Here is a 19,071-nt window from a genome sequence, read left to right as displayed (position 1 = left end):
TACCTGGAGGTTACCAACAAAAACAAACATCTCTGTACTGTTACCAGTTAGGAAATTAGTACAAGAATATACTGAGATAGCTGCAAAAACAGTTTGTATTGGAAAACCAAACAAACAATAACAGCAAAGTGCTATATGCAGAAGTGACAATTCACATCAGTGAAGTTGCTATGTACATAAATTGCCATAAGCATATACAGCAATCTAGGCATATATTTTTCGTATCCTAAATGCAGGTAGATGTTCAGTGGATGTTCATATTACTGAAGAACAAGATGGAATGCTGGGATATGATCGTTTCGGAGTCTTCTTCAGTCCCACATATTTCACCATAAGTGTATGTGTTCACTTCAATGAAGATTAATAAGTTCCTCAAATGGATACATGGTCTTTCTATATTCAATTTTCATAAAGATCTTTAGTACAGTAGTCTTACGAATTTTAAAGCAGACCAGGTGCACAGCTTCTTACAAAGACTGTAACAGGCTCCTCAAGGGATACAAAGTGTAGCAGCTGTCCATATGAGGAACTTATATTAATCTTCAGGAAGGCCCCGCTGGCCGCTCCCAGGCCGCAGGGAAGGCGCGCGTGCCAGCGGCGGCAGGGCCCTGCCTGCGCGCAGGAAGGCCCCGTTGGCCGCTCCCAGGCCGCAGGGAAGGCGTGTGGGCCGGTGGCGGCAGCGGGGCCCTGCCTGCACGCAGGAAGGCCCCGCTGGCCGCTCCCAGGCCGCAGGGAAGGCGCGCGGGCCGGCGGCGGTAAGTTCTCCTTCCCCCCTCCCTCCCTCCCCCCCTACCGTATTGACCCACGTATAAGCCGGGTTGGGTTTTTTCAGCCCTTTTTTTGGGCTGAAAAACTCGGCTTATACGCGAGTATATACGGTAAATATAAATGCATTAAAAAAATAAGCATCCTGCATGTTTTATAGCTGATCTGACAGTTTTCTGCTTCACTAAAAAGCTACCTGTAATTGTATAATGTTTAATTTTAAAAATTGTTTTAACTTATCTTTCAGCCTCAATGTATCTATAAAATAACTTCCGTTTATCATTAAATTGATCATGTGTCACATCATTGGTTATATTCATCGTATGGGTCATTTTGGCCATGATGGCATACTCCATTAGTTTGTCCTTCCATTCCTCCACGTCTGGGAGGGATGGCTGTTTCCATCTTCTGGCAAGGACTACTCTAGCCCAGACATTTTCTGTTTGATGCTAAATTTGGCCTTATTTGGATATACCGCAAAACATAATTCAGCGTTTGTATGATTCTCCCTTTACAATTTAGTAGGACAATAAGTTATTGTCTGGTTTCTGTTTTGATATATGTTGCTGAGCGTTGAAATCAAATGAGACCCAGTATTAAAATCAATATCTATGAAAAATCTGGAAATGCTCCAAACAGGGAGCTTGTTCTGATAGATTCAGTTTGTTTAAATTCTATTCACTTTCAGTAGAGTTGTCGCCTTCTAAAGGGATCCCTCTCCCGATGAAATTATTATGGAGTGTTTTTATAGGCTATGCCCCAATTCCTAGTGTGTATCAAAAAAGAAAAAATGTACTGAAATTCCTTTGAATTCCTGGGATCTTAAGATATTTTGATCTTTATAGCTCAGGGGAGATGTTCGCTCACTGGAAAGACTAATTATGATGATCTAAGACTTACAGATAATGTGGTCTGGGACTCATGTATTCCGGTTCATCCGGTCTTGCCTGCTGAATTTTTAAAGCCTCTTCATTGTGAATATAATAAACAGCACCAAGCTTGTGGTAGGTGCTGCGGGCCGCTTCACGCTCTTTTTCTTCTCAGTATGGCTCAGTGTCACTTGATTGCGACTGGTTCTGAAAAGGGGACTTGTGGTAAAGGCTGATTCCAGTGGGCAGTGTGCAAATCTTGGGGGGCATTCAGGATTTCAGGCAGCTCCTTCTGCCCACTTGGGCCAAGGGTTGCCAACCTCCAGGTATTAGCTGGAGATCTTCTATTACAACTGATCTCCAGCCGATAGAGATCAGTTCACCTGGAGAAAATGGCTGCTTGGGCCATTGGACTCTGTGGCATAGAAGTCCCTCCCCTCCCAAACCCCGCCCTCCTCAGGCTGCATCTCAAAAACCTCCTGCCGGTGGTGCAGAGGGACCTGGCAACCCTACTTGGGCCATTTATGCATGGCTGTTTACTTGCGGTCACCCCATCGACTACTTCAGGGCTTTGCTCTGATTATGCATGCATTCTCCAGCCGTCAAAGGTTGTCTCACTATTTCCTGAAAACACAGGCAAAATGCGGGCAAAACATGCAGAAATGTGGGGGAGAGTGAGGCGGCCTCTGACAGTTAGAAAATGCGAGCATACTCAAAGCAAAGCCCCGAAGTAGTTGGCGGGGTGACTGTGAGGAAACAGCCATGCATAAATGGCCTTGTAGCAACAGGCGGAGGACAGCTGTTCTATATCGCCCACTCCACTGTGGGGATAAAATCCAAAATTTCTCTGCTGGGACCTTCAAGTGGTACGTTCTCTTCTGGGACCTTCTCTCCTGGGACCTTCAAGTGTTAGGGATCAGACCTGTTTAGGAGCCGGCAGAGCAGCAGTGGAGAGACAGGCGCTGCTTGACAGGAGATATTAGAGCTGGTTTCTATCCCCACCCACCCCCATTACCTCCACAGAGTGGCACACCTCCCATTCATTCCCTTGACAGGAACACAGAGGCGGTGAGTGGCCCTATCTGGACCCAGGTGCAGTGACACCTCTTTGGGGGGCTACCCCATTTAAGGTGTTGGCGGCTGATTGGGGCTGCCAGAGGAGCGATGGAGAGCTGGGCATGATGACGGGGAAGCAGAAGTATCCCTGGACAGCCAGTTGATTTAAAAAAAAACTGGGGCAGAAGTTGCAGAGGACAGTGTTTCTGTGTGCGCATAAATAGACTGTTCTCACTTAGAGGAAAAGTCATTAATAGGCAGTAGGATATCACTTTAATGATTACAGCCAATTCAGGTCTGAACACTGTCACACTAAAAGGCTAAAAGAAAGGAAATATATATAAAAGTGTTGCAATCTTGATTTTGAACTTGGGTATTCTTTTCTTTTTCAGCAGCCCAGAGTGATGAGACAACATGTGCTTTTAGGGACCCATATCAAAATGATCATGGAATTAGCGAAAGTCGAATTTCTCAAGAGAATGGTACCGTTCTGTGTATGAAAGGCAGCACCTGCTACGGTCTCTGGGAGAAAACACGAGAAGGAGACATACATCTTGTGAAACAAGGTAATGTTCAACAATACCCACTCGGCGAATTGTTCTGTTGTAGTTAGACAATCTATTTGGCATGAAGGTCTCAACTTATACAGCCAGGTACTAATTTTCTTGTGGCTCTTACTCTGTGTTCTGTTCTTCTCACTCTAGTGTGCTGCCGTAACTGGCTTGTTATGTCTGAACAAAATCTTCCTTTGGCATTGGGAGCCCTTCATACGGAAATAGCTGAAACAATGTCTGTTTAAAATTTTAACACCTTCCTTGCTGATCATTGTATTAGATTGACGGCACTGCTACATGAATGGATTTGCAGGTGATCTTCAGCCCTCTGATTCATTCACACGGTCTAGCAGGGTTGGTGTGGAAGATAAAGCTTCCGTTTTGCCAAATGGAATGGTAGTCTTAGAACCCCTCTCAGTCTGATCCAGCAGGGGAGGGGCCGTGGCTCAGTGGTAGAGCATCTGCTTGGCATTCATAAGGTCCCAGGTTCAATCCCTGGCATCTCCAGTTAAAGGGACACTATGCAAGCAGGTGATGTGAAAGACCTCTGCCTGAGACCCTGGAGAGCCGCAGCCGGCCCGAGTAGACAGTACTGGCTTTGATGGACCAAGGGTCTGATTCAGTATAAGGCAGCTTCATGTGTTCATGTATGTGTTCATGTATGGGTGACTGATAGATATTTCATGGATATATTTGGGGAGGAACTGTGGCTCAGTAGTAGAACATCTGCTTGGCATGCAGAAGGTCCCAGGTTCAATCCCCAGCACCTCCAGTTAAAGGGACTAGGCAAGAAGGTGATGGGAAAGACCTCTGCCTGAGACCTGGAGAGCCGCTGCCAGTCTGAGTAGACAATACTGACTTTGATGGACCAAGGGTCTGATTCAGTATAAGGCAGCTTCATGTCTTCATGTGTTCTTAACCACTGCTACAGAGAGTATATTCCGTGTGGTTGCTCTAGCGCTCCTGTGCCTTCATCTGTGCTTGTTTTTATTGCTTACTGGAATGACATATAAAAGTGCTTGTAGTTCAGTCTGCAGAGAAGTAGCAGAATGAGAAGCCCCGTACACAAAAAATGTTTTCAAATTAATGTATTACCTTTGACTGGGTCTTCCAGTGAATAAGAGCTGGGTACCCAAGGTTGGGTGGAGAAAGATAAAATAATGTTATATAGAAATATATTTATTTTAAGGTGCTTATATCACGGTTAAAAACATTTAAAATGATAAAACAAATGTATCACAATATATCAAAACATGGATGGTTTTATCAGGTTGATACTCGCATGCATACTCTGTTTGGGAGACTAATATAGCCCAGAGTAAAACTACTTGCAGGTATTCCACTTAGTGGGCTTTCAAATTTGAAAATTGATATATACCCTACATACATACCTGGGCTTTTACAATTTTGTGTTTTTATATATTGTGGTAAATGGTATATTGTTTGTGCATTATATGGGTTTTTATCTGACCACTGATAATGGCCAGTTGGCCAAAATACGTATGGTGTGCAGTTAAGTTTATCAACCTGTTAGTTGCTATTAAGACTTGCTTGATCATTTTTAATGTTTTTAACCCTGACTCAAGTGCCTTTAAATAAATATATTTCTATATAACATTATTTTACCTTTCTCCACCCAACCTTGGGTACCCAGCTCTTGGTTTTTCAGGTTGGGTCTTCCCGCCCTCTTTTTTTTTGTTTATCTTCCAATGAATATCCAGCTTTCTCAGCAATCTCAACCAATGAGATCCTGGATCTTTCACTGTCTTGCAGGACGTGGAGTAAAGAATCTGATGAGAGTGCACGTTTGAGGAGAAAGCGTAAGAGGAAGTTTGAGTGGAATGAGATGGGTGTGACCGAAACTCATATTGATCTGTTTCGTGTGCTTCTTTTTTCAGGATGTTGGTCTCATATAGGAGATCCCCACGACTGTTACTCAGAAGAGTGCATAGTAACCACCACCCCGTCTTTAGTTCAGAATGGGACATATCGATTCTGCTGCTGCAGCACCGACTTGTGCAACGTCAACTTCACAGAGAACTTTCCGCCGGATCCTACTGATGCGATGCCTTTCAGTGAGTCAGGCCTTCTCCGCTTGTGTAATAATCAGGGTTGAAGAATAATTTTGAAAAAAGCACTAATTGGTCCTGATACAATCTATAAGCCGTGCAGTTTTACATGAGAAATTAAAGAACCATAGTGTCCTATGGGGAGGGTCTGTGGCTCAGTTTGCAGAGCATCTGCTTGGCATGCAGAAGGTCCCAGGTTCAATCCCCGGCATCTCCAGTTAAAGGGACTAGGCAAGTAGGTGATGTGAAGGGCCTCTGCCTGAGACCCTGGAGAGCCGCTTCCGGTCTGAGTAGACATTACTAACTTCGATGGACCAAGGGTCTGAGTCAGTATAAGGCAGCTTCATGTGTTCATGTGTTCCTATTACTCTATACATTCTGTTAGGTTAAAAGGTTTTTTTGTCCTACAAAGAACATTGGTATCATCTGTTGATCTAGTGTCATATTGGAACAATATCATTTGGCTGTACTCAGATGAGGCTAATTCTTGAAACATACCCTTTGTGAAGCTGTTGTGTAGGGAATCATAAATCATAACTGCATCCCAGCATCCATATGGAATCGTACCAGACATCAAGAGGTTTGTCTTTTGTAGTTCTAGAACACTTTGGATTTTAGTGTACTCTGACTATCCTTGATGACCTGTAATTATGCAGGCTGTTTGTAACGTGTCGTGACATGATATGGGTTGCACAGAAAATCTATTTTAAAACCCAAGTACAGAAAAATTTGCCTTTGTGGCTGTTAGTTTTACAAGTGGCTCTAGAGGCTGTTTTAAAGGTAAAGGTAGTCCCCTGTGCAAGCACCGGGCCATTACTGACAAAATGGGGTGATGTCACATCCCAACATTTACTAGGCAGACTGGGTTTACGGGGTGGTTTGCCAGTGTCTTCCCTAGTCATCCGCACTTTACCCCCAGCAAGCTGGATACTCATTTTACCAACCTCGGAAGGATGGAAGGCTGAGTCAACCTTGAGCCGGCTACCTGAACCCGACTTCTGTCGGGATTGAACTCCAGTCGTGAGCAAAGCTTTTGACTGCAGTACTGCAGCTTACCACTCTGCGCCACGGGGCTCTCAGAGGCTGTTTTACAGTTGGTTAATTTGCCATAGTAAGATAGGCAAGATTGCTGTGTAACAAGTTGATATAGACTCCACATTTTAGACATCAGATCCAAAGAGTCCTGGCTGTCTCCTGAAGTTACGGTGTATTGATATAAGAACATCTGTTTAAATATCTCAAGACTGAACCGAAAACTGCCGTAATAAATATGATTTTTATCTAAACATTTAGTGTCAGGTAGAGAGAGAAATTATTTTAGTGAGAGAACTTTGGGACAGCATAGGAGAAAATTAATTTAAATTTTTGAATTGTTCCGATAACGTCGAGTCAGTTTCATGTTTTATGCTAGGCTGCGCCACGGTTTGGCCATTATGAGAACAAGCCTGGGGAGCCTTCTCTCTTGCTCTTGTTCATGGCAATCCAGTTAAATATTTATTTATTTTAGATACCTGCCACTCCTTAGACATCAGGTTCTCGGGATGGAGAGCAACAAAAATAAAACTCGATCGTAAAGCACTTATCAGTTTTAAAATATCAGTTTTAAAACAGCTTTAACAAACCACAAACAATAAAACCAGTAAAAACAGAATTCAAACTCTTGAATCCATTATCCAGTGAACAGAGGGGAAACCTTCTTAGGCTTAGGGGAGGGGCTGTGGCTCAGTGGTAAAGCCTCTGCTTGTCATTCAGAAGGTCCCAGGTTAAATCCCCGGCATCTCCAGTTAAACGGACTAGGCAAGTAGGTGATATGAAAGACCTCTGCCTGAGACCCTGGAGAGCTGCTGCCGGTCTGAGTAGACAATACTAACTTTGATGGACCAAGGGTCTGATTCAGTATAAGGCAGCTTCATGTGTTCATGTGGCTTCTGGATTTGTAGCGTCTGCCTGGAGAAGGTAAGAGTTCAGTCGAAAAACTAGAGAAAGCCATACTCTGTTGATTGATCAGCCAATACTTGTGAACTCTGCTCTGCTTCTCGAGTAACTAATGGTGGCTATAGCTGTGAGTCTCTGTCATCACCTCTGGCTAGGATGCCAGCAGAATCCTTCCCTTGAAGAGCAGGCTCTAGTTCCAGTCATCCATAACTGCTTAAAGAACTCTGTATGGGGCTGGCTTTTGAAGATGCTTCAGCTGGTACAGCACCTAATATAATAGGCATGCTCATAAGAATATAAGAAAAGCCATGCTGGATCAGTCCAAGGCCCATCAAGTCCAGCATTCTGTTCACACAGTGGCCAACCAGGTGCCTCTAGGAAATCCACAAGCAAGACCACTGCAGCAGCATTACCCTGCCTTCATTCCAAAGCACCTAATATCATAGGCATGCTCCTCTGATCCTGGAGAGAATAGGTATGCATCATGACTAGTATCCATTTTGACTAGTAGCCTTGGATAGCCCTGTCCTGCATGAACATGTCCACTGCCCTCTTAAAGCCTTCCAAGCTGGCAGCCATCACCACCTCCTGGGGCAGGGAGTTCCACAATTTAACTTTGTGACTGTAATTCAGAGGGAGAGCATCTGCTTGGCATGCAGAAGGTTCCAGGTTCAACCCCCAGCATCTTCAGTGGAAAAGGCCTGGCAGTAGGTAATGTGAAAGACCTTCACCTGAGACCCTGGAGAGCTGCTGCCAGTCTGAGTCGACAGTACTGACCATGGTGGACACATGGTCTGATTCCGTTTACAGTAGCTTCATGGGTTCAAGGAAGGTTTTGGTGCTTATCTCGAATTTTGCCATAGGCACTGTCCTCTGCTACCTGCCTATAGCATGCGACCATATTCAGCACAGCGTTAGCAACTGCAGTTGATGTGCCAGCTAAGTGGGGGGGGGGGGCGATGTATTGTTTGCACTATGTATTGTGTTTAGAATTCAGGGAAAATGCAATATTGCAGCAAAGATTAGCCTTACCTTGACTTCTTGTGCTTTTACAATAATGGAGTAAACCATTTATTGTGTACAAATAATAATCTCAAAAGGTCCCAAGGTTGTACTTACAAGACTTCTCCTTCTCCTGTGAATTCATTAATCATCCAAAGTATTTCAATGCTTAACCTCCACAATTTTGAACCAGTTTTGTCCCCCAGAGACCTCCATAACTAATGTTGCGCTGTGCTCTTTCGGGTATGTATTGTTCATGTATATCTTCAAATAACATTTTAAACGTATAAATAAAACAAACGTTGCTCGGTTGCTATAGGAACTGAGACATTTAGTAGGCCGAGAGCCCATTCGCTTGCTGAGTTCTACTAGAACTGGCTTAGTGATGAGGTCTGATGTTTGTTTAATGCTGGGGTTTTTTTTCTAGGAAAGACAGTGGCTGTTATTAGAATGTGTTAAAATATTTGTTCAATAGCTAGCGCAATCTGGGGCAGGGGGGCAGCTGCACCATTGCTAGGGTTGCCAACCTCCAGGTTCTAGCTGGAGATCTCCCGCTGTTACCACTGATCTCCAGCCAACAGAGATCAGTTCACCTGGAGAAAATGGCTGCTTGGGCCATTGGACTCTATGGCATTGAAGTCCCTCCCCTCCCCAAACCTCTCCCTCCTCAGGCTTTGCCCTACAAACCTCCCGCCGGTGGCAAAGAGGGACGTGGCAACCCTAACCATTGCTGGGCCATCCCCAGCTGTGTGCCTTACCTACCAGGAGGTATGTGTGTCTGAAAAGGTGTTTATGAAGGGGGAGGGCCCCCACTATTGGGCACTGTTGAGGGGGCTGGGCTGGCTTCCACTGCTGCCCCATTGGTCAGCCGATTTGTCAGCTTCCAGAGCCGACTGTGGACATGGAGGCAGGGCTGCACCGATGGGAGGAGGCTTTTTTGCAGCTCTATGGGCTGTACCACAGTTTTTGCCAGTGTAACATTTTGCCAGAAAAAGTGGGCGTTCCCACCCCGCCCCCAGGAACGCCCCCTTTTTTGCTGGTGCGAGCCCCTACATCGGAGAAAGAAGAAGAGTTGGTTTTTATGTGCCGACTTTCTCTACCACTTAAGGAAAAATCAAACCGGCTTACAATCACCTTCCCGTCCCCACAACAGACACCCTGTGAGGTAGGTGGGGCTGAGAGAGCTCTAAGAGAGCTGTGACAAGCTCAAAGTCACCCAGCTGGCTTCATGTGGAGGAGTGGGGAATCAAACCCGGTTCTCCAGATCAGAGTCCACCGGTCCAAACCACCGATCTTAATCACTGCATCATGCTGGTGCGCGACGTCCATGTGTTGGTTGCCACTCTGCTCCCTGACACTGGTGTAAGTGCCTTGGCGCTGCTGTAAATGCCCCTCATGCAAGCGCAAGGGGCATGTACGCCGGCACCAGGGTCATGCCGCCTGCTGAGTGCTTCCCCCCCCCTTTGGATTGCCCTGGTGGTATCGGTGCATATTTGCATCTGATGTTCTTAGAAGTCTCTTTGATTTGATCACCCTGTGTTGCATTCCTAAATTTAACCCTAAAGCACAGAGATGCTTCCAGCAGCCTTTTTTGATCCAGCTGAGATAATAGAAATGAATTATTTGATCTTGTCAATCTGTTTGTGCTTTGCATGTACCTAAAATTGGTGCCTTGTACAAATGAATTACTGAGACAGTTCCGGCAGCGTGATGCAGTTTCTTGCAAGCTTCTTTTTAAAAGCAAAAAGGGGGAGACATTTGTAACTAACTCCATGTCTTGGAGGCCTCGTTGGGCTTTGTGCTTAACCCTTGTTCCTGCCTGAATCAGCAGTGTACTCCAAGAGGTATGCCAAAAATAAATTATGCCTAGAGATGGTAGCGAGCATATTAAGCCTGATTGCATACAGTTCCGTATGGAGGGCAGCTTGAAGGCTGTAGCGTATCGGCACATTTTAATTCTGCATGACTTTGCTCCCGTCTGTGAGCCAGGCGGTGGGGACTGTGGAGGCCGTTCAGCAGAGGCGGCCCGCTCATGTGAAAGAAATGTCACAGCATCTGGATTTTTTAAATTATTTTTTTGTTAAAATTCTGGAGGGCATCCATGTTAATCTGCTCACCCCCCCCCAAAAAAAAAACAATCCCCAAAACCCCTGGGGCACCTTTAGAGATGAACAGATGGCTCGCGTTCTGAGCACTCAGCCACCTATCTGAACTGTGTACCAGTGGCAAAAATCTGGAAGGTGTTACCCAAGAGCAAGATAACCTTTGCCACACTTAGATTTCAAGCTGCATGTTTTTGTTCTGGAATTCCAAGGCCACATCTACAAGAGATCAAAACATCTGTTTCTGTTTTCGCTCCACTGCTGGATTGCCAAACCGCTGTATAAATGCAGCGCAGGCTACAAAGTACATCTCTTTGAATAAAGCAGGAAAACGTGCATTCTAGAACAAAGCATGAACGGAAAGCTATTGTTAAACTAGAAAGAGGTTTTTTTAAAAAAAAATTCTTTAAGAACACTGATTTAATTAAAAATCGAAAGGGTCCAGACGCAACTGCGGCTTTTATCGTATCCGCAAGTTGCAAACTTTTGAACTTGACACGTTCAGGTATACATTATGAAAGAAACAATCCACTTTTTTATCATTCAGAGCACATGGGGGAAAGGATTCAGTGTAGGTGGGACTCCTTTCTGTGTATGCAAATGGGAACGCCAGTGTCGGTTGCATTCGTTTGAGGAGTCACGGCAGACCAGAAGCCAATTCCCGCCGCCCCCTCTCCATTTCTTTTGGAAAGAGATATTGTGATATATTTTTTTAAAGTCCAGTAATCCTTAAATTGCCTTTCTGAACCAGGCTGTAAAAGAGAGAGAGAGAGAGAGAGAGAGAAGAGGAGGGAGCCAGGGCTGATGCATTGTGTACCCAACCCTCCCTTTGCTAGTAGCGTGGCAGGGTTCTTTCTTTGACGCAGACCCAGACAAAAGGCTGAGTGTCGCAGGGAAGCAGACGGCACGCCTCCAGGCAGTGCCCCGGCCTGGCTCCAGGATTTGTAAACAGAAACATCCCCGGCTCCAGCGAGGCAGACGGCGGCTCCCCCTCTGATTCGCGTGCAGGAAGCTCCTGCTCCAGCCAGGCCCGCCGTCACATAGGAGCACACGGGAGCTGTTTAAATTTGCCAGGCCCGCCTAGCTGCGAATTCCGGAGAAAGGAGCAGGTTTAACTGCTCAGAGGAACACTGCGTACTTTATCTACATAGTCAACCTAAACTCGAAAGACCGGGCACAGAGGTGTTTTTTTGTTTTTTGTTTAATTTCTCACAGTTTATAAAAATGCACGTGTTCGTAGGAGGGTTAGATGTGGCTGGCTTGATCAGGCAAAGCAGATCTCAGTCTTAAACATTACAAATCTGTTTTGAAAACAAAGGGACTCCATATTATGTGCCTTACCACATATATTCAAAGCATGAAGCTGTGTCTCCGGTCTTAATTAGTTGCGTAAGCCGGTTTGGGTCGCAGTCGGGGAGAAAGGGCATGGTGTAAATGAAGTAAATAAATCCTTGTTAGAACAGTTCAAAGATACTTATCAGGATGCTGCTGCTATTTGCAGATTTTTCCTCTGGTTAGCCTCAGTGATCGTTCGCAGTAGGGACTGTTGCAAAAACTGAAGGAAGGCAATTCAAGTAGAACGCCTTCTCAGAAGTCCCTTGGCGTTCCTCTTCTCTCTTAGCTACAAGGCAGAAGTGGAGGGCAGATGAGCAGGAAGGAGGAAGATGAGTGGAGAGGACCCAGGGTTTGGAGCTTCTAAGCCTTCTTTGCAATAGTGGTAGAAGAGCATGGATCTGGATAAGGATCGTATTCTAGTCACAAAACTTCAACTTTACAGTCACAGCAGAGCAAAGAGTGCTTCTGCTGCTGACTTGCTCTGATATGTCTTTGGGTATGAGATTCCAGAGAGAGCCAGCAGGGTGTAGTGGTTAAGGTGTCGGACTAGGACTTGGGAAAACCTGGTTCGAATCCCCACTTGCGCCATGGAAACTTGCTGGGTGACCTTGGTCCAGTCACACACTCTGAGCCCGGACCTTGGTTAGCATTTGGATGGGAGACCTCCAAGGAATACCAGGGTTGTGATGTGGAGGCAGGCAATGGCACACCACCTCCGAGGGTCTCTTGCCTTGACAACTCTACAGGGTCGCCATAAGTCAGCTGTGACTTGACGGCAAAAAAAAAGAGATTCAATGAGAAGGTTGGAAATCACATAAGACAACAACCTGGCTTGAAGCTGAGTAAGTCAGTGCCGTGGTTGGGAGACCTCTGGGGAACCTATTTAAACAGCCTTGAGTTTCATGATGGAAGGAGGACAGGGTATAATATATAATAATAATAATGGTTCTTTGAGCATGTACTAAATGCCCTTCCATTCAGGGCAAGGTGTTTTTCCCCCTCTTAAAACAAAAGGTAGTAACTCTAGATTTGTGACAGAGGGCTGGGGAAATTGTCTGTAATAAGCAGTGTGCGTGGATCTTACTTTGCAATTGGGACATCACTGGGAGCACCAAGGCTTTGGGCTGGCCAGTTATTTTTTAATGCCAGTGTTTCTTATATGTATATTGTGCTTGGCTTCCTTTTGTGCAGTGTGCCTGCTATGCTGTTGAAATCTGGAGTTGTGTGTTCTTAACGTGTATTATTAATTCTCGCTCTCTGCCTTTGGCTCACTTACAGCCTGTTTTTCCTGGGCCGCACCCTGTCTAAGGGTAACTATTTTAATCTGCAAAATCATGGGCGTGTCTTCATGAAGTGATCGTAGAGCAATGACCATTCTGCTACTATTCACCCCACCAGTTGCATTGGCAGGAAATTCCATTACTCAGACCTGGTGGAGCTGGAAAAAAGAGCACTCAGATAAGGAAACCCAACAGCCTTCTGCAATTGTCCAGCAATGGGCAGATTCTTTGATAATGAGATTCTCTTGATCCAATCTGTGCCAGATTTTAGAAAACAGCGTTTTAAGCTATTTAGAAGCAAAAGACGTTTGGGTTGATTCCATCATAAGCATTTTCCTTCCTTGTAAGAATATGTCCGAACACAAAATCCACATGGATTTTACAGGAAACACCTGTGAACAGGAATTTAGCATCCTGCTTGCAAGACCTTAACTGAGAAATCCATTTACCGATGTTGCATTGTGATTTTAGTTTTTTTTTTAATGAGTTCTTTTTCATGGTTTGTTTTTCAGTGGTGAGAAAAGTTAACAATGGAATGGGTCCATTATCATTCAGGCAATCCCTCACGGTAACTGGTTAAATGACAGAAAGCAAAGAGTAGGAGTAAATGGACCCTTCTCCCAATGGAGAGAAAGTAGTAGTGTGCCCCCAGGGATCTTTATTAGGACTGGTGCTATTTAAAATGTTCATATGTTATCTGGAATTGGGGGTGAGCAGTAAAATGTCCAAAATTTATGGATGGTATCAAATTATTCATCAGTCAATTCTCAAGAACTCCAAGAAGAGTTCTTCCAAATGGGGTAAGTGGGCAAGAAAGTAACAGGCTAAGGTTTATGTAAACCAGTGTAAGGTGGGGTAACCCCCCCAACTTGACGTATGCACTGATAGGGTTAAAAGTGGAGGAGGAGGAGGAGTTGGTTTTTATAATGCTGACTTTCTCTACCACTTAAGGCAGAATCAAACCAGCTTATGATCACCCACAACAGACACCTACAACAGACACCCTGTGAGGTATGTGGGGCTGAGAGAGTTCAGCGAGAACCGTGACTAGCCCAAGGTCACCCAGCTGGCTTCATGTGTAGGAGTGGGGAAAAACCCCAGTTCACCAGATTAGTGTCCGCCACTCATGTGGAGGAGTGGGGAATCAAACCCGGTTCTCCAGATCAGAGTCCACCGTTCCAAACCACCACTCTTAACCACTACACCATGCTGGAGATGGTGGTGGCTGACTAGGAAAGAGATCTTGGCGTCATGGTGGTGATGGTGGTGGCTGACTAGGAAAGAGATCTTGGCGTCATGGTGGCGAGCTCAATAAACATGTCAACCGAGTGTGTAACAGTGGTGAGAAAGGCAAATTCTGTGCTAGGGAATATTAAGAAAAGTGTTGAAAATAAAGCAGCTACTATTGTAACACCATTGTTAGGCCTGTGGGATGGCTGTGTCTGGAATCCTGTCTACCGTTCTGGTTGCCCTATGTGGAAAAAAGATGATGTAGAGGCCAATCAAAATAATCAATGGCTTAGATAGAACATCATCCCTATACAGAAAGGCTTAAAGGCCATTTATGCATGGGAGGTTTTGCCTTGGATTTGCCGCTCTCTAGAAGCACATTTTCCCCCATCCAAATTCTCAAAACTCAAAAATAAGCCTCCATGCAGAGTTCGGAGAATTTGGATCGGAAAAACGTACATCTAGAGAGCGGCAAATCCAAGGCAAAACCTCCCATGCATAAACAGCTAAAGTGTTTGAAGAGTTTCATTTTGGGGAAGAAGGCAACTAAGGAGGGAAGTGATCGTTTATAAAAGAGCATAGAGAGAGGAGATAGTGAGAACTTTTTTCTCAGCTTGCCAAAACAAACCCCAAAAGCTAGAACTTGGGGACATCTAATGAAATCGATGGGCAACAGATTTGGAACAGACAATAGAGGAAAGTACTTCTTCACAGGAACACATGATTAATCTGTGGAGCTTGTTGCTATAGAATGTGGTGATGACTACTGGCATCGCTGGCTTTAAAGGGGAATGAAGACAAGGCCCATCGTTGGTGATCAGCCATGATGGCTGAATGGGATTCCATGTTTGGAGGCAGTATATCTTGACGTGCTAGTTGCTGAGGGGCAGCAGCAGAGGAAGGCTTTCGCCTCTTTGCCCCTGCTGTGGGCTTTCTGAAGCACCTGGACTGCCACTATGGGAAAGAGGATGCTGGACTAGATGGACTGGTAGTCTGATCCACTAAGGTTCTTCTTGTGTTCTTAAATACGCTATATGAAACACATTGCCCCTTTTTTTTACTTTATATGAAACACATTGCACCTTAGAACAATACATTATTTTAACAGCATGGTATATTCCATTGATAAAAAAAACAAAAACAAAGTTCTGGATCAAAATCAAACTGTCATAAAGCATTTTGCAACTGTATTTTAGTGTATTTTATTTTAGAAAGCTGATAGGAAGAAAGTAGATTCCTTTGAAATGTGGTGTTGGAGGAGAAGCCTGAACTGACCCTAGAAGCTAAAATGACTAAACTGAGGTTGTCGTACTTTGGTCGCATTATGCGAAGACAAGAGTCACTGCAAAAGACTATCATGCTAGGAAAAGTTGAGGGCAGCAGGAAAAGAGGAAGACCCAACAAGAGATGGATTGACTCTACAAAGGAAGCCACGGCCCTCAATTTGCAAGATCTGAGCAAGGCTGTTAAAGGTAGGGCATTCTGAAGGACATTGATTCATAGGGTCGCCATGAGTTGGAAGTGACTTGACGGCATTTAACACACACACACACAATTTAGTGTAGTTGTAGTTTTGCTACATATCTGGTAGGCACAGTTCATTACAAATACTGGGCACGTCTTCAGTTCTGGTTTTAGATCTGATTAAACTGTAAAAGGATCTGTTTCTAGCATAACTGCAAGGCTTGCAGTATTTCTTTTAAGACCCTGAAAAATAATGCTTTTAAACTAATGAGTATATTAGAGGGTCTTAACTTTTTTTTCTTTGGCTGTGGAAACAAGAATGAAGTGCTAATTTATCTTCTTCATCCAACAGCCACTCCGATTGTCCAATAAAGGGATAGTCTGTTCTGAATCAGCATCTGCTTGCAGCAATATTACAGAGAGTCATTGCTAAAAGAAACAGTTGTATAATGAAGTCTGATTTCAAGTGTACCGGTTTCAACAGAGTTAATATCTATGCAAACTTTGAAGCATGTCTTGGCTTTATTTCATGGACTCACACCTAATTTTAATTGTGGAGCTGGGTTTTTAGCTTAATGCAGTTCAGCTAGCACAACCTGTGGGTAGGAGTACTCCTAAGCTGTGAACCTGACTTTTCAAGGACAGCGTAACCCCATCCAACACAGGCGAGACCAATAGTCCCTGGTCTGCCTTTCTGCTAACCCAGAGCACCTATGTCTTGTCAGGATTAAGTTTTCAGCTTGTTCGTCCTCATCCAGCCCATTGCTGCCTTCAAGCACCTGTTCAGAGCATCGGCAGCTTCATCGGAAATAGGTGGGAAAGAAAGGTAGAGCTGGATGTCATCCGCATATTGGTGACTCCACGGCCCAAACCTCCCGATGACTTCTCCCAGTGGCTTCACATAGCTTTTAAATAGCATGGGGGATAAGAAGAAGAAGAGGTGGTTTTTATATGCTGATTTTCTCTACCTTTTAAGGAGAATCAGACTGGCTTACAATCTCCTTCCTTTCCTCTCCTTGTGAGGTAGGTGGAGCTGTAGGCTTGCCAGGTCCCTCTTCGCCACTGGCGGGAGGTTTTTGGAGCGGAACCTGAGGAGGGCAGGGTTTGGAGAGAGGAGGGACTTCAGTGCCATAGAGTTCAATTGCCAAAGCAGCCATTTTCTCCAGGGGAACTAATCTCTGTCAGCTGGAGATCAGTTGTAATAGTAGGAGATCTCCAGCAAGTACCTGGAAGATGGCAACCCTATGGGGCTGAGAGAGAGATCTGAGAGAGCTGTGACTAGCCCAAGGTCACCCAGTTGGCTTCGTGTGGAGGAGTGGGGAAACCAACCCGGTTCTCCAGATTAGAGTCCACCACTCTTAACCACTACACCACCCTGGCTGTCTAAGATGGAGCCCTACAGACTATAGTGACTAATATTGTAGGCTAGTTACTTCTGAAGATATTTGCAAGGGTGGCACAATGGCGAATGCATTAAGTCAAGGGTTCCCAACCTTTTTGAGCCTGCGAGCATCTTTGGAATTCTGACACTGGGTTATGGATGCAAGCACAAAATGGTTGCCGCAGAAGGCAGAGCCAAACACAAAATGGCTACTGCAGGAGGCGGAGCCAACTACAAAATGTCAGGAAGTGTGGTTATGGTTCACTTTAATAGCAGCACTTCCACATATCAGGCAGAAGTTCTGCTTATCAGGATGCCTTTTAAGATGAATGGATTGTTTAGAACTATTTTCTTACAGAAGACACAGCCTTCCTTCAGTCACGCAGTGAAGATCCTTGTGCTGTGGGGGCAGCTGCTGCTGAAATCTGTTTTTTTAAAATCTGCTCAGCCCATCTAATGACCAATCAGAAGCTCTGCTGGGCCCTGCCCACTCGTCTGAAAACACTCGTCAGGTGCCAGGAAAGGTGTTGGTGGGCACGAAGGTGGCCATTGGTGCCACATTGGGAACCCCTTCTTAAGGGAACCCATTGGAATGAAAGTGTGAGAAATCAGATGATATTTTGTAATGTATATTTATTTTAGGTAAGTTAACCAGTATTTTTCCAGCAGCTCTGTTTAACTTGTACCAAGTTCAGGTCTGCTTTTCTTGATGTGCTTAGTAATAAACTGCACTTAATTAAAGATAGCTCAAATTAGCTTACATTATTAAATTGAAGGGAAATGCTACCAAGTGCCCCAGAATGCAACCGTAATCTGACCTTAGAGGAAGCTGAGTCATAAGTATAGGATAATGATTTGACTGCCTGATTTAATTAAATCAAATGCTCTGTTGGTTAACGTTATTAAATCTCCAAATCGAGTTTTGTTAAATTGGTACCTTTTCATATTTTGACATCCAGGGTTGTTGTTTTTAATGTTGGTCACAGAACACGGTACATAAACGAAAAAATATTATTAGGGTGCGTTGAACGAAATTCAACGCACTGCAGATTAAAATACCCTTGCTAGTTTTTTCAGTGACTAGACTGCCTAGGACCAAATTAAGTTGCGCACACATCTGGCAAAACAGTATTGGGGGATCTCTGTCCTTTGGGGGGGCAGCTCTCCCTGGAACAGCTGTTGATAGGCAATGATTGCCATATTGCAGATCAGTCATGCCTGGACATAGGCACATTTAGAAGGCAATGTAACAATTTTCGGATGATTTGGAAAGAAACCATTTTGTTGTTGTTACTGCTTTCTATATGTTTTGTATTTCAACCAAAGTGGTACAATGGGAAAGCCACCTCAGTTTATAACAGCTTGCCTCCAGCTAACAACCTTTTGGGGGGAATACCGGTAGATAACAAAAACATATGACTTAGTTGAGGCTATGTTTGGTAAAATATAACATAAGAGCTGCGCTGGAATCAACTTAACCACATTTTTGTAGAACCACAAGAGTAAGTTCTTTCTATAAGGCCCAGATGTAGTAGCTTTCCCGGGTCACAAAAATGAACTCCCCTATAATTAAGTTGTGCCTATAGATAGAAACAGGGAATGTCCAAAAATACATAGTATGTTCTTTTTTGTAATATAGAGCTGTGAGATCTGCTGTTTTTATAGTTTTACAATTTATGGTTTGTTTTCATTCTATTTTATTTTTGTACATCTCTTTCAGCACCTTTGGACTGAAGAAATGTCTGAAATATGTATTGGAATAAAATTATGACAGGCTTTTAGAGCATACGTGCAAAAATAGTTGCTTAAAAGGACTGCAGAGGCATGGCTTGTTTCTCTATCTTGGGATTGCTGCTGCCTCATATCTGTCCACAGAACCATGTAGAAGATACCCTATATATCTGACAAAGGGGTTTTTCCCTCTTGAAAGCTTATATCCCAAAAATCTTGGTCTCTAAGGTGCTACTGACTTGATTCTAGCCCCACCCCACATCAAACTTTCTGAGCTGAAGCAGGCTACCTGATCACA

General features: G+C 44.4%; 1 protein-coding gene across 1 annotated transcript in view; it reads left to right on the top strand.

The window, feature by feature from the left end:
- Positions 1-19,071, top strand: part of BMPR2 (bone morphogenetic protein receptor type 2) — a 111,203-nt gene that overhangs the window by 61,818 nt on the left and 30,314 nt on the right. Inside the window, exons 2-3 of the mRNA XM_056861401.1 lie at positions 3,083-3,256; positions 5,143-5,319. Coding sequence (XP_056717379.1) covers positions 3,083-3,256; positions 5,143-5,319 — 351 coding nt within the window. The remainder of the gene's footprint in view (positions 1-3,082; positions 3,257-5,142; positions 5,320-19,071) is intronic.

Source organism: Euleptes europaea, chromosome 15 (assembly GCF_029931775.1).
Source record: "Euleptes europaea isolate rEulEur1 chromosome 15, rEulEur1.hap1, whole genome shotgun sequence".
NCBI lineage: Eukaryota > Metazoa > Chordata > Lepidosauria > Squamata > Sphaerodactylidae > Euleptes > Euleptes europaea.
The sequence above is the reverse complement of the archived record's forward strand: the minus strand, read 5'-3'. Positions and strand labels throughout refer to the sequence as shown.